The sequence below is a fragment of the Zerene cesonia genome, chromosome 7, assembly GCF_012273895.1.
Source record: "Zerene cesonia ecotype Mississippi chromosome 7, Zerene_cesonia_1.1, whole genome shotgun sequence".
Lineage (NCBI taxonomy): Eukaryota > Metazoa > Arthropoda > Insecta > Lepidoptera > Pieridae > Zerene > Zerene cesonia.
The window spans coordinates 1,814,997-1,841,392 of record NC_052108.1 but is presented as its reverse complement, the minus strand read 5'-3'; the positions used below and the strand labels follow the sequence as shown (position 1 = coordinate 1,841,392).

The following is a 26,396-nucleotide window of genomic DNA, read 5'->3' as shown; positions in this document are numbered from 1 at the left end:
GGATGCCCACATAAGGCTCGGCGCTCAACTCGCATTCGCCATGTTGGGAAGGTCGCTCAATGACATCACCGCTAAAACGAGATGCGGGTTGTTACGTAAATATGCTACTTTCTTGGTTTGTAATGCGGTAGGTGTTCGAATGTTTTATTAGTATTCCGGAACTAAAGTATCTGGATGTACTAACTAAGGTCGACAACTATGTTTCAAAAGTCTGCGTATTTTTAGGATAGAATCTACGTAGATTTTATGAATTTTGTGGCTGGTCATTCAAAACGTTTGCGAAAACGATCGTTGTTTAAACTTTTTCGCTCATAATTTATCCGGCACTCATGCTAAAACCTTTTGTATTTCCCTAATATCAAGGAATTTTTATACTCAGAACAACGGAAAACAGAAGATACCTCCTACAAAATATTCCGTAATCACGAAACTATTTAATCGTATCGTTAACTCCCGAATTCCCCATTTTACGATCACCTACGTAACGCGTCTAAACATATAACACGTTAAATCTCGTAAATAAGTCATAAAATATACAAGAATAAGCCTATTATCTATATTTGTGGTTGAACAATGTAAAACAGTTTACTAATGATAGCCCAAATTTCATTCATGACTGAAATTAAAATAAAAAAGATATAAAAAGATAAACATTTGGAGAGGCGTAAGACCTTTACGCCTCTACAAATTGCCGGATGTAAATCGGGAAGGAATTAAGGACAGATGACGAAAGGAATAAAGGAAAGGCCCATATCCTTTTCCTAACCCTTTCTAGTCCTATCCTTTATTCCTCTCAAAAAATCCTTTCTTATTCTTTTCCCAATTTAAAGTCGGCAATCCATTTGTAGAGGTGTAAGATCTGCAATGGATCTTATGTCTCTAAAAATGTTCATGGGCGGTGGCGGCGCATACCATCAGGCGTCCCACCAGCTCAATTACTGACTGTGACATAAAAAAAAACTGGTGAGGGTGAGGAAAAGGATATGGGCCCCCAGCTCCCCCACTCACTGAACGTAACACAGCAGCATGATATTTCACGCCGCTGGGGTTGTGGTACTTTCCCAGTGCGAGCTGGCCCAATTCATGCCGAAGCGTATTCGACTCCCAGAACGTTCCCAGATTTATCAGACGCCATAATTTTATTATATACTAGCTGCACCCGGCAAACGCTATTCTGCCTTACTCTTATCATTAAGGGGTATGAAAAATAGATGTTGGCCGATTCTCATAGATACCGGATAAGCACAAAAAATTTCATCAAAATCGGTCAAGTCGTTTCGGAGGAGTATGACAACGAAAACTTGGACACGAGAATTTTATATATTAGATGTTCTACAACATGTTTATGTTGTAGAACTAAAAAAAAGATGACAAAGGATCGACTAAAGTGGCATGTATAATGGGTGTTTGCAACCTTGGCATACTTTGTACGACTGTTATGGCATCATTGTCAAGTTGTTGCACATATTAATCACTTATAAATACAAAGACGAGGAAATAAAAACCTCTACTTATGTTGTATTTGATAATAATTGGGAGCGTTTCTCTGAAGACATTCGGAATTCCTTAGAATATTTTTATTTTAGAAGATACCGTAAATACTTGAAATGTTGGTTTTTTAAATTGCTGAACTCACATGTTATAATAGTCAAATAGAAATAAAAATTTTTGAAAACATAAGTCCCATCCCAATAAAAAAAACAATGTCCATTTTCCTTCACATTTAACACTGGTAAAATGTAGATGCACACGGTCAAAATTTAAATCATATAACAAGACCGTCAAAGATTCAACATACAATGAATCACGGCAACAATCATCCTACAGTTTTACAATAATAGACACTACAACCAGATTTTATTACAACCAATAACAATAGAAGTAAACAGAATTTCACAATCAATCACCCAAAGAAGCGTGGTTATAATAAACTTGTTGGATTTACATCAAAATAGTAAGACTTGTTCAGTGAAAACGTTCCGCGTGACTCAATTCCCACTAATGAATCTATATTTGCATACGTTTCTCATCCAATAAAATACATGAGAGACTCAATACAATTACAAGTAGGTACGGTATGCAAAACAGCTGTTTTTTACGCTAGCTGCGATGACTACATTCAAATATTAACAAGTTTATTTACAAACCATATCCCAAGCCCATATCTATCATATCATTTTCCTTACCCTTCCCAATCCTTTCCTTTATTCCTTTTATCAATCCTTTTTTAAACCCTTCCAAATTTAAAGTCGGCAATCCATTTGTAGAGGCGTAAGGTCTGCAATTGACCTTACGCGTCTCCAAATGTTCATGGGCGGTGGTATCGCTTACCATCAGAACACACCAGCTCCATTGCCGACTATGACATAAAAAAACACACAGGTATACGATACAACCTTATGAACATTTAAGTTTCATTGTATAAGAATATGGTTCAATATAATTAAAAAAAGAATATTGATTGGTAAATACGTATGGTAAAGAAAAGAAATATGTACTTTCCATAACATTATTTAGTTTCTGCGGGCTATTTGTTGATTTGATGTTATCATATATTCATAATAGTATAGTATATATACAGAAAAATAATGTTACAGATTTATTTAGATAAAAAAAATAGTTGAACCAATGACCCAATGATCAAGGTGCTATGTACATTATGACTAAGTACTTAGTGATTCCATTATCCAATAACACTAACCTCGCGCCTACAACAAGCCCACACTGGTAGAGTGGTAGGTGTGAATTCGATAGGGCCATTGGTTCGAGGCCGGTCCAGTCAATATTTAAACACGTTTCCAATGATACTTGCTGTGTTGTGAATAACTTGCTTTATCCCGCGATAATAACCGTCTAAATCTTATCCTACTAATATTATAAATGCGAAAGTATGTGAGGATAAATGTATGTGTATATTAAAAAGTTGCCTATATGTTATTCCAGTTGTCCAGATATCTGCGTACCAAATTACGTTTGCAACCGGTTCAGTAGTTATTGCGTGAAAGAGCAACAAACACACACACATCCTTACAAAATTTCTCGTTTATAATATTAGTAGGATAGGATAGGATAGAATAAAAGGATTAGAAAGCAACATGTGCACCAAGAAACATTTTCCCGACCGAAGCCGGGGCAAGCGGCTAGTGAATATTCTCATTATCAATGCACAATGGTTAATGCGCTGTGATCTAAATCAGAAGGCATAGTTTTAAAATAACGGCATACTATAATCGCGCGTGTCACTGAGTTTGTTTAACGCTGTCGCTTACCGTAAGTGAGCTTAACTAGATGAGCGTATCAAGGCATGAGAGGTAGCGATTTCTTAAAGTATTTTTTTTTTACAAATAAATTATTTTACGGAATGCTTTAGGAAACAAAGTACATATCTTCGATGATGATGTTTTAAAATATGTTGTTGTTATTTATAAAATGCAAATGAATCACATACATAATATAGAAGCCTCAGTACATACTTAATAAATAAATATACATAAAATTTGTGAACCGTTTCTATACCAAAATTATTATAAAGGCACTCGTGCTGGTTCCGCCAGGAAATCAAAATTCCTGTTTTATCCCAAGGGAGAAAGAATATCGGGATAAAAAGTTGCCTATATGTTATCATGGCAATCGGTTCAGTAGTCTTTGCGTGAAAGAGCAACAAACACACAAACATCCTTATAAACTTTCGCATTTATAATATTAGTAGGATTATATATTAGTTTGATGTGATAATATACATCCATTGTATAAATACGATAAAACAGATTATATTAAATACATTACGAACCAATCGGGACCAGAAAAAAGAAGCAATTATTAGAAAAATCCTCACTTATTATACATATAGATTACTCACTTATTACATAATTCATTAACTTTGAAACATTAAAAGTCAACAAGCAGTATGACCACCGTATGAAATATATATTTATTAATATTGATAAAAGATTGTAATATTGATACAAATTCAGAAACATAAAAAAACACAGAAATATTTATGCATAGCCCGTACATTAGAATCTACAGAGATAGTTTATATCATTAAGCCCGTGGGATTGACATCAAACTGGTAAGTGAGACTGTTTTATGCATCTAGGTGACTTAGGCCGTATGTCAGCTGCATATGTGCAAAGAGCATATAAAGAAGCAATTAGTACATGTTAAAAATTTGTTTAATATGTATGAGACAGGCCCTTGAAATATTGCATGAGTTTATTTTATTTATTTTAAATCATAAAAATTGTTACCACAACTATGAATTGTAATTTGACATTAATCTTTGTACCTTTTTTTTATTTTATTTTTTTGAGTTTGTTATTTAATTACCTCAGTTTAATTTTAATTTTTAATTTGCATGAAATTTTGTTTTATGTGTATTTATTTATAGATTTTTTAAATAATAGACACGAAATTGTCGCCGCTATGAAATTTTATAATTATTAATGTTACTCGTTTATGGTCCCGCAGGACAGGCACTGCCTAGTGCGGGATCCAATGAACTCACATTTGTAAATTAACTTTTAACTTTAAGAACCTTGGACACGTGCGTATTATTTTTGATTTTTATGTCTATCTTAAAGTAATAAAGATATTTTAATTTTTTTTTTTTTTTTATATAGGTCTGTTTTGATTAATTCAGGAATTTTAAAATTATGATATTATTATGATAAATTAGTTATTTCGAGCTATAATGTCGTTTGTATGAAAATTTCCATTGGTTTTCCCGCTCAAATTTGTCAAATGTCAGAGAAATTTTTGATTGTTGAACTTATTATCACAGTTATTAAATATCACCGCCATGTTTATATATTCAAAGAACATAATTTATACGTGTATTTCATTCATAAATAAAACACATTTTTCATTAATAAGAATTAAATAATGAATAATGTTAAAAGCACAAAAGCACAATATTCGTATTTCTTCTGAAAACGAAAGTATAAGTACACCTCGCAGAGCTACCATGGGTAACAGTTTTTATTTCAATCATTTATCCCGAAGAACGTGGAACTTTCTAGATGATTCCAGACACGATACAGTACTTGACACGTGACCTACAGTTTTCCATATAATAAAGCGAACGCCTCGTTCGCACTTTGATAAAGACATATAATTTTATAGCGGTGTAATGTAAGGTTTTGATGAAGCCTATCATTATGCACCATGTCTGATGATAGCTTGTTTATATTAAATATTTTGCGTAGTTGGTTTAATGTCATTTTCACAATGTAGATTTTCTTTGTGCTTACAAAAAAACCGCCAAAATAATTTTTTAACTTCATTTGACCCAATGACATCTATTTGTATTAAAAGTGTATTGATTTCTTTTTTAATTTCGTTCTCTGTCTGTCAACATGACTTGACTGTTTTTGCGGTACTGATTTTTACACGCATTATCTAATAATTCGACATATTTTATTAAAAAATACATATATAAAATATTACGGAAGGTAATAATTTGTGAAGAAACAAATGAGGCATACAAAACAGGCATGGTAACCTAACCTAACCACAACTGAGAGTAAATTACGACGAATTTTAAGAAATATTTGAGAAATCACCCACGGCAAGGGAAGGTTCTAGAAAACACACTCCTAAAGCAAACACTACCACGATGTTTCCTTACACATAAGTGGGTCACACGTAGGTTACTGGGGAACACGAGCATCCTTTGTGAAGCTTTCTCTTGCCTTAAGCAGTTATTTATATAATCTGTGGTATTAAATTAATAAGTATCGGGACATAGACACAACGCAAAATTCCCGCGCAATTTATTTATAAATGGTCCAGTTCATCTAAGTGGATATAAAAGAAAATATATTTATAAATATACTAGAAATCGATTCCTACAACTATTTATCAACAAACATACGATTTACATATATCGCTACATTGTAAATGCCGTTAGGTAGTTAGTAGATACAATAATAACAGTTCGTGGGCGAAGAACAATTAATAAGTGCGCGAATTGAATTCAATAACAGCATTGTATCGTGTGTGAAACTAGAAATCTAGACGATGTTCCTGCTTGTTTCATTAAATCACTGAGAAGCTGTTTGTTTCAACTATGTTATGTATACGGATGAATCATTTATGTATTTTAGTCTCTTGTTGTTGAATATTATATAGCTTTTATTTAAAATGGATGGTTTATAAAATACGTAGCAGCATGCACGATGTATGCAATAAGATAGGAAAAAACAACACTCTTTGACTAAATTGTCTCAGTTGGTCTTTTACGTTGGGAAATTATTTAACCTTAGCGATCCTAATCAGGATAATAAAAAACTCATGAAATAGTTGTGTTTTCAACGATCCTTGATAAGTGTACGGTTTGTCCGTTTAAAGTGGGTTATAGTATAGACAAAAGGAGTCTGTGACATACAAACATACAGGTGAAGCTATTGAAAGTGTATTTAAAATCTCTACATGCAAAATTAGAGTAAAATTAATATGAATACTATGGAAATTATTATATTCAGTACACTATTTTCGGCAAAAGATAGAGCCACTGTCATTAAAGCCTTTGTGCATTCACCGCTAAAAAACGTTCTATTCTTATTTTCATCCATCATAAAAAATCACTTCAAGCACAGTTAACATAACACTATACTACAGATGACATTCCATGAGTTTAGGCTATCACCTCTTCTTAGCAGAGACCTTTTCTCCGTCTGTGCTGCTCTTAGCAAAATATTCAGATAAATAATGGTGCTAGAACGGTTTATTTCATTAAGCCTTTTCCCCCATTCACTTCAACCTTCAACACTGTTCCGCTTATCTCGATCTAGCTCCGTTGCTATCTGGGCCGTGACCATGCAAATTAATGGGACCCTAAATACGTGGTCCTAATCTCATTTTAATATATAACTGTTCAAGTTAATTGCAATTGTTTGGAAGACAAACATGATTGGAGTTGACAGTTGTTGCTCTTAGAACTACGAGTATGGTAGGTATTTTTAATTGTCTATACCTGTTTAATTAAAAAAAAATAATTGCAAAATAATGTTTACGTTATTATATATATATTATATACTAGTGAGGTGTTTTATCCCTATACAGGCTATTACATTTTTAATAGTAATTAATATTTACCTACACAATTATACAAAATACCACCCACCCAGCATATATATGACATTGACAAGTGACAACTCAAGATATCTCTCACCTGTCACACGTCACGTCAAAATGCCTACCGCACGGTTGTCGTGTACAATTATATGGCGGGAAAATATAAACCGCTTTATTATCTGTGAATGGCCCGTGATTATCGCTTTCGGTATACAATAAATACGATGTTTATTAGATTGGAATGTTCATGATGTTGATTTAACTAGACAATTGTGATATGTAGCTAAATTTGGCTTTTTGATTTGTAATATAATTCTGTATAATCGATACATAAGCTGAGTATATTCAAGAGTATATTTCAACGAAATAAAGAGAGGATGGAGTAAACAATAATAAAACAAAAGAAATCTACATATTTATATATTTATTGTGGCCCCATTAATGAAATGATACAATGTTTGTGATACAATGATACAATGATACAATGTTGTACAAAAGTTCTCAAAAATGCATGGTGAATTATTTTCAATTTAATATCCTATGCAGTTATTATGCAGCAACAGTCGTCACATTTCTTAAAACCTCCTTTACCATCTTTACAAACACAGATACAGGAAGCTCCATCTGTTTCAATGCAAACACAGTTTTTACCATCTTCCTTTTCACAAGAGACGATGTTACCTTTCCCATCTTCACAAATCAAAACGCAAGTTTTTCCTTCACTTTGAATGCATACGCAAGCTTTATTGTCACATTTGGGTTCAGATTTTGTTCTACCCTCATTAGTACAGCAGCAATCGTCACATTTCTTAAAACCTCCATTACCATCTTTACAAACGCAGATACAGGAAGCTCCATCCGTTTCAATACAAATACAGTTTTTACCATCTTCACAAGCCACTATGTTACGTTTCCCATCTTCACAGACCAAAATACAAGATTTACCTTTAGCTTGAATGCATACGCAGCCTTTCTTGTCACATTTCGTATCAGATTTTACACCATCCTCATTAGTACAGCAACATTCGTTACATTTCTTGAAACCTCCTTTCTCATCCTTGCAAACACAAATACAAGTAGCTCCACCTGTCCCAATGCAAACACAAGTTTTATCTTCATTTGTATCACAGGTAATTATGTTTCCTTTTCCGCCTTCGCAAACCCAGACACACGATCTTCCATTGGTTTCTAGGCATACACATTCTTTCTTATCGCATTTGAGTTCAGCATTCAATCTACCCACAACGTTGCAAGAACAATCATTGCATTTCTTGAAACCCCCTTTGCCATCTTTGCATACACAAATGCAAGAAACACCGTCAGTTGACAGGCGAACACATTTTCTACCTTCAGATGTATCACAGTAAATTATATTATTCTCATCATCTTCACAGACTGAAAGCGAATCTCTTCCGTGCGTTTCGAAACACACACATTCTCGCTTAACACATTGCATCTTGTTTTCTTCGTCAGAACAGACGCAATCATCACATTTGGTTAGACCTTCATCAGTCTTGCATACGCAAATGCAGGCCGCTCCACCAGTTTCTACAGCGATGCATTGACGTCCAGAACCATCACATTCATCAGCACATCTTATGATTTTATCATCCTTGTTCACGCAAAGATAAACTGTATCCTTTCCATCTGTAGGAATGCAAATGCAACCGATTTTATCGCATTTCATGTTGTACAGATTCTTCTTTAATGTCACCTTGCAGCAGGGCATTTTATGTTCGGTTTTATGTACTTTTGTAAGAAATCGGGTCACTTTATATCTGAAAAAAAAAAACACAAAACTACAATTTGGAATTAACGATAAATCAAAATGTTATTTATGTCTTTGTAGCTTTAGTGTGTGTATTTCAAAATTGAATAATTTATGCACTGTTTTACATCTATCGCATAAGCTGGTCTCACTTTTATCGTAATTTCATAAACATTTAAATATTAATTTGTGGAGCGTTATTCGAAATTATTGTAAGAGTGACATCCTAATAATAAATTCAGATTTTATTCAAATTACATGATATCCACGTAACATTCTATTAACAAATCAATTTATTAGCATTATATCGATTTTTCCTTAAAATATTTTTAACAACTGCGAGTATAAGTTCGTAAGTCATTTTCCCGTTTAAATATACACTATTCAGACATAATCCTCAATAAAATAATAATTTTATGATTATGATATGTAAATTATGTCTAAACTGTTATAAAGAGGAAGAAAGAGGAAGTATTGTATTTTTGTTTGTTTCTAATGAATAAACTCAAAAGCCGAGACCGATTTTAAAAATTCTTTCACCATAAGAAAGCTGCATCTTCACTGAGTGACATAGGCTATATATGTACCAGGGGCGAAGCCGGGGCGAACAGCTAGTCAGATAATATAAAGACAAAGTTAACACTAGATAATACTTCTATGTAAAAGAACTGCCCTCTCCCTGCCTACTTATAAAAAAGGCGACAACCCGATCAAAAATTTAAGCAAATATTTCTTACAAACCCTAAATATAAAAATCGTCTCGGGCAATTTAAACTTCTATTCCCCAATACGTCCAAATTAAAAATAAAAACAGCGCATAGATTATAAACAAAGACAAAACAATCGCTAGATAACAGAATATTAACTCACCGCGGTCCCTGTATGTCAAATGACGAATGATAGTGGGCGATAAGCCCTCGCCTTTATACTATATGAACTAAAAACGTGTGCAAACCGTATCATTCGGTGCTGTGCCGTGCGCATAGTCGTGTGATATAATGACGCAGCTATTTTCATAATACGAGGAAATTACTAGAATTATCTGGAATCGTACCCACTTTTATGTATGATTTCAGATTTTAAGCATAATTTTGTGATCAGTACAATTATTTGACATATTTTTTTGTTTATTAATTTTCATTTTATGTTAAAACTATTAAAATCTTTCCGTAGAAAAGATGGGAGCTGTGTATTATCTTTCGAAGACGAATTTTTTTAACATTTATCCTACTAATATTATAAATGCGTAGTTTATAAGGATGTGTGTGTGTTTGTTGGTCTTTCACGAAAAAACTACTGAACCGATGGCAATGAAATTGGACAACTGGAATAACATATAGGCTTTTTATCCCGATATTCCTGTGGGATACGGACTTCCGCGGGGGAAACCGCGGGGCGCAGCTAGCACTCGTATATAGCAGACTAGCATTTTTACTTTATTTTATTTTAATACATTTGTGAAAGATTCTAAAGTTTATTCATAGAATGACATATATTATATTGTATAATTATTTCCCATAAATATAATAAGTATTTAATATTTAGTGTAAATACCGACTTGTATTTTACATATCTATAAGTATGTACGTATGTTTATATGTATGCATGTATGTTTATCCTTCTAACTGACACTCCAATAAGGCGCTACTGAAAATCAGCGCTGCGCATTACGCGTACCAGATGTTGAGTAGTTACCCTTTTTATCATACCGATTAGTTATAAGTCTACCTTTTCATTATTACATGTTTTTAAACTTTATGTGGTGTTAAATAAATTCTATCTTTCTTTCTTTCTTTCAAAAGTATTTATTAAGATTTGGTACAAAGACGGGCGTATAACTTGGAATTTAATTCGAATATTCACATTCTTATTTTTCGTGGGCGAGGTTACTTACCTTGAGATTGAATTTACATACAAGAAAACAGCATGGTTAAATCAATTTACGTTCATTGTTTTTTAAATATTTGCTCTCACAAATTAATGATTTAATTATGGGTAAAACGCATTTCATTATTACCATTTTTATTATCTTAAAATCCTACTAATTTTATAAATGCGAATGTTCTTAAGGATGTGTGTGTGTGTTTGTTGCTCTTTCACGCAAAAACTCAGTGGTTTATGCGTAAGAAGAGACAGACTGACAGACAGTAACTTTCACATTTATTCGTAGATACTATGAATCAATATACAATAAACATATTTACTTTAATATGTAATCAGTTTCATTCCTGTCACAGTCTCAAACACACACGTTTTGAACGTTTGTTCTGTCGTTAAGTATAAACTTAAAAGAGCAGGAGCAATTAAGCAAATTTTTCATGGTACAATAAAAACTTACTTAGAAATGTTTTTAAGTACTACATGATCAACTTTCGCGGAATTATAAGGAGTTATATAATAAATGGGAAAGTTTATTTGTTTGGATGTATGCCCCTCAATCAGGCTAAAACTGTTGAACGGATTTTGATGAAATGTGGTATACAGACAGGGTATGCTGATTTGGGTGGTAGGATACTTTTTATCCCGATTAAATGCTTCCTTGGGATAACACAATAAGCGTCTAGTCATCAATAATTGTAAACCTAAAACTCAACTTACCGTGATAATAACTAAACATATATATGTTACAGTAAAAAGAGAAATTAGGCGTTTAGAGAAAGTCCGGAACGGTTGCATTTTGCAATTTATTTGCATTCCTAACAGAGTTGCGCAATCCAGCCGCAGATCCGTTTAACTGCCCACGCTTACTTCATAAACGGCTTTGAAGTTAGACATTTTGTTTGAGAATATTCTCTTATACCAGTCTAGACTAGAATAACTTTAGGTGTGACCTAAATACGTTCACATTTTAAAATTAATCAAGTGTTTATAATCGAAATGATAATCATATATTTCTGGTCAATTAAGCTACAAACATTATATGCTATACATTTCTTTCGATGTATCCAAAACATATATCCAAGATATATCCAAATGCCAAAATATTTCAAATCATATATATGATTATTGTGGGAGTCGAGCATGCTTCGGCACGAATTGGGCCAGCTCGCACCGGGGAAGTACCACACCCCCACCAGAAGACCGGCGTGAAATAATAGCTTGCTATTGTGTTTCGTACGGTGAGTGGGGGAGCCGGAGGCCTATTTCCTTCTCCTAGCCCTTCCCAGTCCATTCCTTCTTTCCATTCATCAATTCTTTCCTTATCCCTTTAAAGCGGGCAGCGCATTCTCAGGTCTGAGCCTCTGCGAATGTTCACGAGCGGTGGTGATCGTTTACCATCAGGCGAACCACCAGCTCAGTTGCCCGCTATGACATAAAAAAAATATTTGTAGCATTTGCCGCCGCCTTTAAATAAATTCTCCATTGTGCTATTCTTACTTATATACAACATACGAGTACACCTATGCACCGACTTCAGAATATGCACAATAGAGCACGTGCCATGCATTCATCATTTATCCATGCGTGCCATTTACCGATCCTTGTTGCACCTAAAATAGTTCAGCATATTAATCACGTGTACTCAGTGAAAACTATACGTCTAAATACATATAAATTACGTGTCACATTGTTTGTCCGCGATAGACGCCTAAACTACTCAATCGATTTTAATCATATTTGCACACCATGTGCAGTTTGATCCAACCTTCAAGATAGGATTGTTCATATTATTTCAATAACGATAAATGACTATACAGGCGGATCCGGGGCGTGCAGCTAGGAAGTGACATCCTACTAATATTATAAATGCGAAAGTTTGTGAGGATATGTGTGTGTTTGTTGCTCTTTCACGCAAAAACCACTAAACCGATTGCAATGAAATTTGATACGTAGATAGCTGGACAACTGGAATAACGTATGGGCAACTTTTTATCCCGATATTCCTACGGGATACGGACTTACGCGGGTGAAACCGCGGGGCGTAGCTAGTAAATAATAATAGCAGAATGACAGATAGACGTCACCTTCCAATCTCGTTCCTCAGTTACCCGTTTAATAACAATCATTTAACACAACGACGTAACATAGGAAACACAGCGCTAATATAAACTTTAATTCGCAAACAGTTAGATGTAATGATACCTTGTAAAAAGCTAACAAGCCTTCCTAGTGGGAGGGTGCAATTATTCAACTCCTTAGAGTTCGAAATTATGACGTTTCAACCAACGGGATTTCGCGTTCTTTGTAAAATGTCAGAGTACAGTTTTGTACCGTAACGCTAATTCAATAGAAAAAAGTATCGATTTTTACGCACTACTACTAATATTATAAATGCGAAAGTTTGTAGCGATGTGCGTGTGTTTGTTGCTCTTTCACGCAAAAACTATTGAACCGATTGTAATGAAATTTGGTACATAGACAGCTGGACAACTGGAACAACATATAGGCAACTTTTTATCCCGATATTCCTACGGGATACGGACTTACGCGGGTGGAACCGCGGGGCGAAGCTAGTAATCCATAAATCATAAATCATCATAACAACATGAGATTGAAATACTAATATATAGAGACCATCTTTCTAGTTGAAATTTCACCTTCTCATTCTTCTAAAGACTTTCAACTGCATTCCTCTGGACATGTAGTAATGAAATATATAATAAAACTGCATTATAATATGAAAACAAAGATATTATCGGAATACGTGGAAGGAATAATCTAAAATAGGTACGAGACAACGACCCACTATTATGTATAAATATGAGATAGGTTAGGAAACTTAAAAGCAATTCACGTAACTTGCGTCTGTATTAAACCTAACAAAAATATTCAATCCTATGATAATTTCATTACCAACATTTGTGAATAACGAGACGAGCATATAATATTTGGTCTATTTAATGAAAAAAGCAATAAATACCTCATTTTTAATAAATTTATGTATACTATTTAAGAAATACATCAAATACACAATTCCCAATGGCCATTCTATATACTTTATATAGCATTCGAGAAATTCTCGGACAATACAATAATGCATGTATCGGTATGCAATGCAGCCTCGACGAAACCTTGTCGCCATGTTGTGACGTCACATGTAAGGTTAAATGAAATTGATAAGAAATGAGCCGTGACGTGAGTGTTGTGTGATCAATAAATAAACATCTGATTGATCAATTATCGTGTCACTTTTTAATATTTACATAGACAAAATATTACGTATGTTATATATGAAAACTACCTTTTGCCCGCGGCTTCGCACGTGTTAATTCAGAGTAGTTTAATAGATGTTATACATATAAACCTACCCCTTGAATGATTCCTCTATCTATTAAAAAAAACCCGTCATAATCCGTTGCACAGTTTTAAATATTTAAGGATACATAGATATAGGGACAGAGAGAGCAACTTTATTTTATACTATGTAGTGATATATCTACTAGACACAGTATAAAAATAAGTACTAGAATCTAATCATTATACTGTCTTTTCATACTGTCCTACCTATATGTTAAATCTGCGAATCAATTGAATTAATTAATTATGATAATAATGTACAGATGAATATTTATACATCAACATTAATATCAATAAATAATTAACGTATCGACTCTAAATAGTTTTCGTTTCCATCAACTGTACAGCGACAATACACGATATCTAATTCCCTAAATTAAATATTACAATGCTTTTTTTTATTTCAGATCGTGTGCCTGTTTGCTTAATAACGTAAGTAAATATTTTTTTTAATATATTGCCGGCAAAGGCGCTTGTATGTCGTCTGGTGGTAAGAACTACACCGTCCATGGACACTTCAAGAAGCCCTACGTCTCAAATGTGCAAATGGCTGCCAAATTGTCTTTTACTAACTGTTCGCCCCTGCTCCGCCCGTGTTACTTATATAGCCCGTGTCACTCAGTAAGTTACAGCTTTCTAATGGTGAAAGAAATGAATTGTTGTGTTGTGTTGTGCAGTGGTTTTCACGTGAAAACGTTACAAACATACAAAAGTTTCCTCTTAATAATATTAATGTAAATTAATAAGCTTATCTTTACTTCCAACTCAGCACGTACTGGGTAAAAGCGTCGATACTGTTTTACATGTAAATACATTCATATAAATAGAATTGATCTATATTTAATTTGATTTAATTTAAAACACACTCGAACTTGTTTTTTAACGCTAAAATTATTCATGAAAATCAATAGCTAATAATTACTTTATATACGCTTTCAAGAATAAAAGAAACACCCATTATTTTTAACATTCACATAAAACACACACACACACACATATACTAAAAAACATTGTTGATAGCATCACTTCTACTATTTACACAGTTAAGAACAGTATTATACTTTTTAATTGGAATATGCTTTTTACCGTTGAACGAAAAAAAAGTATACCAAATACTGTTTTCAGCACCATAAGTGTGATGTGACTTAGGTGGTCTTACATATTATTTTTTATTCAGTTACGGAACGCCCAATTTAGTGAAGCTATTGAAAAACACAAATAATTTTTTCAAGTTTAATTTTCGAACTGTTTTTTCACAGACCATTATTCACAGACCAAAAATATTTTTCAACATCTTTTAAAAGAAGTTGGCAACCCTGCTACCAGTAAAGCTTCAACATGACGTCATCAGCTTTCCCTCCAAATAAAGACGTAGATATTAATGAGAAGTCATTTCACGTTTCGTGCTCTCCCAATTAATGTAAAAACAATGAACTGGATGCCTTAAGGTCACGTCGTGAGGTTATTCGATGAAAGTAAGATTAGCGTTCCCATCCCGACACTTACTTGACACACTTTGAAACGTTTTGAGCTTTCAGTGCCTTTGAGGATAATATGCATGTAACGTGAAAGAGATTTAAAGAACTGTTCATTATGTTGTTGAATTATGACTGTGAATTTTTAAGCTATTGCATAGCTTCTATCGCGGGCCTTGAGCGTGGAGACCGAATCCAGAAATTCCGTAACGAAAATAAATTGATAGGTTGAGAATAACATGGGGCGGGACCCGCGGGAACGCATATACTATTCGAGTTAACTGTGACTAAAAAACGGAAAGATAGTTCTAAATATATATAGTTTAAAAAACTGATAATAAATGTTTTTCAATCAACTAAAAAGCAGAAAATGGTGCTAGATGCATGAGTTCCTGAACAGTGCTTTCATTTCACTTTTTAGTTATTTCTATGGTAAAGCCTGTTTTGTAGCTTTTAGTTTACTGCGCATATTTAGTTCATGACATATATTATATGTATTGCCTTCAAACCTTGATAAGTGTACAAAGAGTGAGTTACATCTGTAGGGTTAAAGTAAGACCAAATCTAGTTTAAAAAAGTTGGTATATCTGTACAAACACAGGTGAAGCTAATAAAAGCGTGTTAAAAACATCTTAATTGGCACATAATTTATGCTAACTAAGGACTGTGTATTCAAAGGGATTTAAGATATAGACATAGTCAGTTAGGTCGTTATTCTCTTATAAAAGTACGCGTTAACCTAATCATTTTCCTCACAAACAAGGCCAAAAACCACATTAGTGTGATAAAAAATGTTTACACGTCCTGCTCGAGTAAGATTCAACGCAATATGCAAAGTATGGATAAAACCAATTATCCGACTAGTATAGATGCCAATTAGTTTAAAGTATGCTGCAGTTTCCTTTAATTTATTACATTCTTTCGTTTTAAATTGATTATGACATGTTATTTTGAATAAAGGATACGTAGTGAAAAAAACTTCAATTGAAGTGAGGTTTTGTTAGTAGGCATTTTTAAAAGACACACTGCCCATATCGAGTATACAAAAGCATGAAACAAGCCATAAAAATGCATTTGAACAACGTAAACAATAATAAAATACAACACACATAACGGCATAATTTCTTTTTAGGGAGCTCCTAAATAAAATAATTTATAATATACGTTAATTAATTATTTTGAATATATCAGATAATGAGATTAAAAGCAAATGAAAAATTAGAAGCCAAACATACAGATTTTTATGCATTTAAACTGCAACTTGGATTGAAGAATTTCTACTCAATCAATATTTCACAGCCGAACAATTTTACTGCAATATAGACGTCAGAATAAAAAAAAAAATGGATATAAAATGTCCTATTACCTATTTTATACTTATGTCGTCCTATGCCCAATGTCATCTAATCCTATATCTCTACTACTCCATATCTTGTACAATTGGAACTGTTTTTTTTATTATTATGATTTTCTTCTATATATAACTATAACTCTTTTCTTCTCTTATCAGTTGGACCTTTTGCCCAGACCTTTTGAACTCTCCAAATTCTAACATAACCAGTTTTACTTAAAATGTTATTTAATTGGTCATGACCAATATAAGTAAAAGAAGATATAGAAACGTTTTTAGATATAAAATTACAAAACAATTCAAATAACTGTCCGTTAAAGGTCTCCGCTTGGCGCTGTTTCGTATTAGGCAAACACTTGTAGGTGTAAGATCGAGTTATGATTGAGCAAACTGATTCACATTCATGAATTTATTAGTCTGGTTTAGTTTTTACGGTACACGCGTCGACAGGTGATCTATGGTTTAATTATCTGTGCTGATAAGGAAATATTAATTAATATTTTGTCTTGCAAATGTACAAGGCCTAATTTGAAATACCAAGTATATGTATATCTTAGCTGTAACTTGTATCCATAATACTTATTTGAACTATAAAGCATATCATGTTAGTTAGACTTTTACGTTTTATCAGATCTCTATTAATTGTATTGATTAGTTTTGTCTAGGTCTTATTTATTTAAATTCTTCAGAATGTTTAGTTTCATAGCATTGAAATGCTTTATAAATGAGAAATTTTGAAAGAATAAAAAAAATTCGATCCCTTTAGGCACATGAATCCGAAGTAGAAGAAATTCGATAACTGTGGCGGGATCACGGGTGGCCGCGAGGTTAGGCGTTGCTACGGTTTGGCAAAAAACGCAGGTTCGAATCCCGCCTCGTGATCGAATTTTTCCTATTCCTTCAAAATTTCACATTCTTCAGAGTGCCTAGTTGCAAAGCAAACCAGAATTAAAATCGTACATGTTATTTTTATTCATCAGAGAGCACTTATACTTGTTAAGTAGACTCTTAGTAATTTCGCACGATAAAATGTCTAATTATATAAAGCTATACAAAGCAATACAAAAACATACAGGGTAGATGATATAAATGTCACATAACACGACAAATACGGTGGGTACCTTGTGTAATTATGATGCAGGCGTAACCACTCTCTCTCCGTCTCGTTACGACTAGTGTATGCACTGGACTTTACGTGTATTTTTCTTATACATAAAACATGTAATATTATTGCCACATTCAAAGTTTATGAAAAATTTATGCATAAGTCATTACTTTTTATATTAATATATGCAGCTAATGTGCAAATAAAATTATGGCGTACAATAATCCTTATTTTCCTACTAATATTATAAATGCGGAAGTAAATCTGGCAGTAACTCGAGAAGGACGATAGATTACTATTTACCATGTCGCGCGATGTAACCGAATTCCACGCGGGCGAACCCGCTAGCGGAAAGCTAGTATGATATAAAGTCTTAAATAGGATACCAGGACGAGAAGGAGAAAAGGACCATTTCTTTTAAGTAATATGGATTTTTCTGTTTAGTTAGGCTTTATCACTTTTTAATTGAATAACTAATGTCATATTATGTACATTATTGCAAAAAACGAGTCGGAACAGAGCTAACTTCGAAAGGGTAAAAGAAATATTATTTTGGCGGGAAAATCAATAATTTTACTAATATCTAGCACATTACATCATAATATAAGAATGACAGATACAGCGTAATATCATCTAAAGATACATTTAATTGAAAATCAAGAGAAAGTGACTACCAAGAATGATCATGTTTTTGCACTGGGATAGCTGTTCCTCAAGTTATTTACTTTCTATATTCATTACATTTATAATATAGTACTAGTTTTACTCCGTGGTTTGACTGGCGTGATATAGTTTGATAGTAGCCTATGAGCTAATACACATGGCTGTCTTTATTCTATATCACCCCCAAATTTCATTAAAATTCATCAATTGTATGCGTCAAAGTATCACAACGATTCGTATCTACAATCATACTCTTTTTGTAAGATATAATAATTGTAATAGAGTTATATCTGTTTCATAAAAACTATTGTATAAAAATTTGTGTGAAATTTTACAATTATCTGCGCGATTTTCTCAATTTATTTACATAACTTATTCAAAAGAATCTCTTATGTATAAGAAATAAATAACAGCGCTCTCAAAAAACGGCGCTTAAAAAATTTTTTTACAAATATTTTTTTACTCGCATCAAACTATAAAAATAGCTTTGTACAGAACTCACGGTGCGCGAGTCCGACACACACTTGACCGTTTCTTTTTTACCTTAAAGACTAGCAAACTTATTACACCATCCACGTACAAAAATACGTACTGTATTGGATAGTGAAAGCGATCGCATTACAAGCTTCAGACCGGTTGTTACGTGGCCATGTGACGAATGCTACGTCCACACAAAGCTAATTCAGATAAGTTTCGGAGGCCCGTTTTTTTCCTCGCACTTCTTTGTCCATTCCTTCTTTTTAGAATCTATCCTTTCCTTATCACCCCCTAAAAAGCGGGCAGCGCCTTCGCAGAGGCACAACCTCTGCGAATGTTCATGGGCGGTGGTGATCGCTTACGATCTGGCAAACTATTAGCTCGATCCGATATAAAAAAAAATAAATAAAATAAAGTCAGGTGGAAATGGATGGAGGTCCAGGCAAATCTCCAACTTCTACAAATTATAATATAAATAGTTTTTCACGATACTACAACTTGCATCTTTCAAATTACTATACATTTATTCCATCCCGTATATCAGACATCAACTTTCGTTTATATAAAAATGTGCCCTTTTAAAAATTGGTGTGGATAATTAAATATTCTAAAATATTCTCTTATTAAATGTTCTTGCGCTCTGTGTTGACACACCAGAAAACAAACTGCAATTCTCAATATCCAACAATCTAAAGTACGGGGACACTGTTTAAATATTTCTGAGAGCTGCATTCTCTTTACCTAATATAATCTGAAATATTTATACTTACATTATATTTTATCACCATTAAGTGTAGATTGAATCACACTATTAAATTTAATTTGTATATATGAATTGTAGCATTGCGTATTATTTTATTGGCATAATTTTTTAGTACATTTTTCTCTCACATTTCTTAGTACTGTAAATGATAGTAGTTCTTAAATAAAATATCACTTTCAATTAATAAAAATCAATTACGAAGTACTTAACGACATGTATTTTTATCAACGCAGTCAAAGAATAAATCAATGTAACAATATATACATAGACAGACATACAAAACGTTTCTGAACGTATTTTGACGTAACAAATAACAAGGCACTTTACAATACGTGTTACGATACGACAGTTTGAATGATGCGTGTAATTTGTCTGTTTGCATTTGCGTAACCTCTAGCTTTTGGATAATAGAAACTTGACGTTTGTTATTGCTAAATTATGCTGTAGCTGATATCTGTGATACCTTCCTTATTTACTAGATAAGTTTTGAAGTAGTAAAAAAATTAAACCAACAAAACATGTACTAGCTGTCACCCGCAGCTTCCCTATTTTATCCCCTTAGGGGTAGAATTTAACAAAAATCCCTTCTTAGCGGATACCCACGTGATAACATCTACCTGCATGCCAAATTTCTGGTCTGGGACTGGTCAGCGGGTGCATCCAGCTGCTTCCTGCCAGTTGGACTAGACCGAAGCTTAAACTAGCGTGGCGAGTACTAGTAACCTAGTTGGTGTATTATCCATGAGGTTATTGATGCTCTTGGAACAGATTGGCTTAGCATGAATGTCAGAGTCAATGAGACCCTGACCTTGATATTCTGCCACCACCACTTGAAGGCAGAAGAATAAAAGAAACTAAAAAAATGGATACAATTTTAGTGTAGGTCGTGAAACGCACGTTCTGATATGAAGTATCCCTTAATCGCCTCTTACGACACCTACAGAAGGAAATGGAATCTATTTTAATACGAAGTTATGTCGAGTTTATGCAATTTAATAACTGTTTTAAAACGACATCGGAAGGTTCGTAATTCATAGCCTATCTTTTTGGCGCAGTCTACTTTACTGAACTTTCTCAGTTCGAAGTTCAATTAAGGATTCATATAACAGTAAATATCAAAAGGTACCGACTCCGTACTATCAATAACGTTAATATAATCTCGTAGATTATTTGAAATCTCAAGATCACGTTAACCTTTATTCGTAAATAGCTCAATCTCTCTTCGATTCATATTATTTGATTGGCGGCAGAATTTTGTCTGTTATTTTAGCGCTAAATTCTCAAAATCCAGCCATCAAAATTAACTAAAACATCCTTGAACGAATCGATTAATCATATTTGACGCAGTTACTAACACTGCGTCTCAAATTTCTTAGTAATCGATAAAATAAATTCTATTCACGACTATGTAAATTATTGATTCTGTGAAGTATATATCTCTCTTTTGTTTTTATTGCCATAAAATTTATAATTTGAAGCTAAAAAAGAGACTCAATGTAAATGTAGTTGGGTATTCACTCAAATACATAGTAAGTCACTTGTACACTTATCGAGGATCGATGACAATACAATAATTTCATGAGTTTACTATCCTGATTAAGATCGCCAGGACTAAATTATTTTCCTTGCTTATACTTCGAATAAGTGCAAGTGAGATTTTGAACTCTATTGATTATTATTTGATCAAAAAATCTAATTTTTCCTACCAATAATATATCAGGTTTATATTCGGATCTTGTCATTTTTATCCTTGCAAAATTAAGTCTTAAGGCTAGTCATAAACATAATTTGCTAAAAATATATTAATAGGTATACTCGTAATTATATAAATCGCTACACGCCAGCTATTTGTCACATTTTCTATTGTCTGTATCTCTATTTTATTATTTAAATAGTACGTTAAACAATTACGATTAAAACCTAATTTTACCCTACCATTGTAATCCGTTAATGAACAGATACGAGTAAAATATTCTTCAAATATCTCCCAGGCCCCGACGCTGTCATCTATTTTAATACGAAGTTATGTCGAGTGGACTAGAGACGTCATTCATATCTTATGCGATCTTCTGAGAAGCTCGTGGGTTCAGTACCCTAAATTAAATTCTTAGATACTTCTACTTGGATAATGTATCTTAATATTTTCGTGATTTTGATTAAGTCTAATATGTCAGGAAGTAAGATACCCATATGTGGAAGTCGAGCATGCTTCGGCACGAATTGGGCCAGCTCGCACCGGGGAAAAAGGAAACATAGAAAACCGGCGTTAAATAATAGCATGCTATTTTGTATCGTTCGGTGATTGGGGGAGCCGAAGGCCAATTTCTTTTTCCTCACCCTTTTCCCAGTTCATTCCTTCTTTCCAGTCATCAATCCTTTCCTTATCCCTTACCCCTTGAAAACGGGCAGCGCATTCGCAGAGATCTGAGCCTCTGTGAATGTTCACGGGCGGTGGTGATCGCTCACCATCAGGCGCCCGCTATCCTTTTAAAATATCCTTTTCGTATAATTTATTTGAACCTTTATGCTTTTTTATTCATGTTATTATTTAGCATAGGCGCAATAATTATCATAATGTGTACAACCCTTTGTTACGTTCAATCTTTCAAATCACTCTCATTTTATTTTTAACAGACTACTTACATACGTACGTTTGTACACCTACTAGTTTTATTACAAGAGTTTTATTTCCACATTATGGATGTTTATTAAAAGCTTACTACAAGCAATAAAGCTTCCATTTGTATACGATCTAATATATTCTAATGTATATTACATTATCTCCGTACTTTATTTTATCGAAGTATTTTTCTTCATCACGAACTAAAATCACTATTACTAAAAGCAAAAATTAACAAGCTTTTTACTATCGCACTACGTATTTCAAACATTTTTCCTGTAGATAACCCTTGCATAGTAAAAAGTTAAAATTAATAAGGTGCAAAAAAGCCATGAGTTGAGCTTGAGTTAATTATTTTTTTGCTGTCGGTAAGTTGTTAAAAGACATTCATAGTTGTGTTCATAACGAAGCTGAAATATCTTCATATTATGACGTTTTACTGCGAACTTTAACACTTGTTAAATATAATTATATGAATTAAAATAACACAAAAATTATACGTGCTAAAAATTTGCGTACTAGTTTTTATGTTTTGCAAATGTTCGTGGCAGAAAGTTGGGTGTTTTGATTGGAATACGAGGTTATTTGTCGATTATAATTTATTGACATCATTAGTTCTATTAAAATCCTAAATCGGCTTATAATTACATAAAATTTCGATTGTAGTTCATTTTTCCATTTGAAATATTAATATACAAATAAAATATATATAATTCTACTTATACTATAACGCGAAAGTTTGACAGAATATATATTATTATAATAAATTGATTCTTAGTTAGGTACCTACTCCTTGATGTGAAAACTATCGAACGGTTTTTGATGTCACTTATCAGTGATGTCATATATGTACCAGCAAAGCATGTAATATAGAATTACATGCTTTTTCCTGCGTCTTCGTTAGCGTCCCTTGAAACTGTAATGCACAGCTAATATATTATAACTATCTGTGACCCGCGGTTGAAACCGCGTAAGTCCGTATCCCGTAGGAATATCGGTATAAAAAGTGCCTATGTGTTATTTCAGTTGTCCAGCTATCTACGAAGCAAATTTCATTGCAATCGGTTCAGTAGTTTTTGCGTGAAAGAGTAACAGACGAACACATACATATGCATCCATCCTCACAAACTTTCGCATTTATAGTATTATTATTCGCCAAATAAGATAACGTGAAAATAGTCATTACTTTGATTCCATTCAAAGTACACTATACTCTTTCGAGTTGTATAAATGCATATATCAAACAACATAGCCTTTCCGCTATTCGAAACTGCATCAAGGAAACATTCAGTAATTGGAAAAGAGAGGCAATCGGCTTCAAATCCCGTCCGCTAAATATAAAGTGATTAACCTCACACCTCGTGTATCAAACGTAATGACCCAGACCAGAAAGGTTTATCTCCACGCTTCCGCAGTCCACTTCTCAGCATTTAGCGAATTTAAAATGTACGGAACCGTTCTTGAGGCGAATGACGGATTTTATGCTTTTATAAGTTTACTAGATTTTGCCCGCGGCTTCGCAAGCGGAGTAGTTTAATAGATGTTATTATACATATAAACCTTGCTCTTGAATGACTATCTATTTAAAGAAACCTCATCAAAATCCGTTGCGCAGTTTTAAAGGAGAAAGCGACTTTTTTTACGCTATGTAGTGGCTAGCTGCGCCCCGCGGTTTCACCCGCGTAGTAACCGTAAGTAAATTAGTAGGATTAGTAGGATGAATTACAATAAAAAATCCGATGTCATTCTAGAACTAATATCTATCGCGCACTTTTACTATTAACACAAATAGATAACATCTAATGTTAAAGATCATTTAGTTTGTTTGTTCGAACATTGATCGTCTGTCATCGCTGACAGAAATCGTTGGGTTACTTTCACCTTGACTACTGATGGTCTGCGGCTTTGTGTATGTCGTTTAATATTTATTTGCTGTTCGTGAATTTTGCTACTGGTAATTTATCAGTCCTTACCAAATTGGTCTAGTCCGAGTCGGATCGCGTACCAAGGCTTCCGTGAAAACTTTTAGATATAATAATATGATGTAACAAAAAAAATGATTTTTGACTTTTTACTTTATTATTCGATCCAAATTTTAAAGTTGTGAGTTCACGGGATCCAGAAATAATTCTCATGCCAGTGACGAAAACTGGTAGCTTAAACAGATCTATGTTCTGATTGCGTTCGCTGACAGTAGGTCTGTGTATGTATATAAACAGGCAGACAGGCAACAAACTGATATATATAAAATTCTCGTGTCACAATGTGTTTGTTATCATACTCCTCCGAAACGGCTGGAGCGATTTCTTGAAATTTTGTGTGCATATCGGGTAGGTCTAAAAATCTGCCTACATCTATAAGAGTAAGGCAGAACAGCGTTTACCGAGTCAGCTAGTAAACTATAATAAAATTGCCTACCGTCTGTTTCTAGGAATTACTATTTTAACCAAACCTTAGTTAAACCAAAATACTTCCAAGCCTTATCAAATAACACGTATTTTTTTTTTATTCTCAAGAATTTGTTACCCTATACATACAGCGGTCGTAAAATATTGTACAAATAATCCCAAACTACCGAGTTTCGTCCGAACCTGTTAATTTAATTATACTAAGTCTTCCTCTATTTGTGTGTTTAAGTACCGGATACCTTTATTAATATAACTGTACTGGTCGGAATTTGAATAATATCAATCTTTTGTCGGTTTGATTTACTTTACGTGTTTACATATTTTCCAGCTCTTTTAAAACAATAATGTAAATTTTTGTTAATTTTATTAAATACTAGCTTCGTCCCGCGGTTTCAACCGCGTAAGTCCTTATCCCCTAGGAATATCGGGATATAAAGTTGCCTATATGTTATTCCAGTTGTCCAGCTATCTACGTATCAAATTTCATTGCAATCGGTTCAGTAGCCTTTGCGTAAGAGCAACAAAAACACACACATCCTTACAAACATTCGCATTTGTAATATTAGTAGGATAGTAGAAAAGATCAGATACAAAAAATATTAAATATTAATCTTGATGTAGGTAATATAATATTAAAATACACGGTTCCTTTTCCTCGCCATTCCCATTCCATTCATTCTTTCCTGTCATCAATCCTTTCCTTATCCCTACCCTTTAGAGCGTGTAACGCATTCGCAGTGGCACTACGTCTGCGTCATGGGCGGTAGTTATCGCTAGCCATCAGGCGAACCACCAGCCCAATTGCCCGCTATGACAAAAAAGCATTCAAAGAAACAATAAACACTAGTGGAGATTCTACCTCAGCAAATGTTAATTGGCGGTGGAGATCACTTAACATTCGGCAAACCACATAACAACATAACATAATGACATAAAAATATACACTATGAGAAGTATGGTATGGATAAGAACGAATTTGATTAGTTGTATTTTTGAGGAAGAAAATACAGTTTTTAATCCAAAAACCAAAGTTTCGGAGTGAAATATTGCATGAAAAACAACTTTGTATCGGACCTTCTGTAAGGTAGGTAGGGTAGGTACATACTGAAGTGTAAACTAGTGAACAGGTAAATGAATAATAAATATTACATCTTACAACTATTTTGGGAACTTTTTTCTTAATACAGTCCTCAAATAAAAGCATTCCTCGTGTGCGTCCATGTTCCATTTTGTTCGTTAGGTTCAATTTCTTTATGCGAGTCCGTCAGTATTTATCTTCAGTTTAAGCAGTAGAGTATCTAGCTTGTATGAACATACTACTAAGCACTCTGTAGTCAACTTAAATACAAGCTTTTATTAAATAAAATCTCATAAAGATATCATCTTTGTTACGTAGGCGCCATATAACATACGTACCATCGCTGGTTACAGTTAATGAGTCATATTTGACC

At 33.6% G+C, this 26,396-nt stretch overlaps 2 protein-coding genes across 3 annotated transcripts in view; one reads left to right on the top strand and one right to left on the bottom strand.

Moving 5' to 3' along the window:
• LOC119840770 overlaps window positions 1–26,396 on the top strand; it is a 73,450-nt gene that overhangs the window by 10,092 nt on the left and 36,962 nt on the right. The window contains exon 2 of one of the 2 annotated variants that reach the window (XM_038367510.1): window positions 14,491–14,515. The exons of the other annotated variant lie outside the window; for it this stretch is intronic. The gene's annotated coding sequence lies outside the window, so the exon portion shown is untranslated. The remainder of the gene's footprint in view (window positions 1–14,490; window positions 14,516–26,396) is intronic. 2 annotated transcript variants of the gene reach the window in all.
• Window positions 7,443–9,741, bottom strand: LOC119840769 (cell death abnormality protein 1-like). Its single transcript, XM_038367509.1, has 2 exons — window positions 9,716–9,741; window positions 7,443–8,855 (listed from the first exon to the last, which is right to left on the bottom strand). The coding sequence occupies exon 2, from the start codon at window positions 8,804–8,806 to the stop codon at window positions 7,616–7,618; it is 1,191 nt and encodes a 396-aa protein (XP_038223437.1). The 5' UTR covers window positions 8,807–8,855; window positions 9,716–9,741; the 3' UTR covers window positions 7,443–7,615.

Coding starts and splice junctions, on each gene's coding strand:
- LOC119840769 (XM_038367509.1), bottom strand. CDS start 8,806: ATGCCCTGCTGCAAGGTGACATTAAAGAAGAATCTGTACAACATGAAA.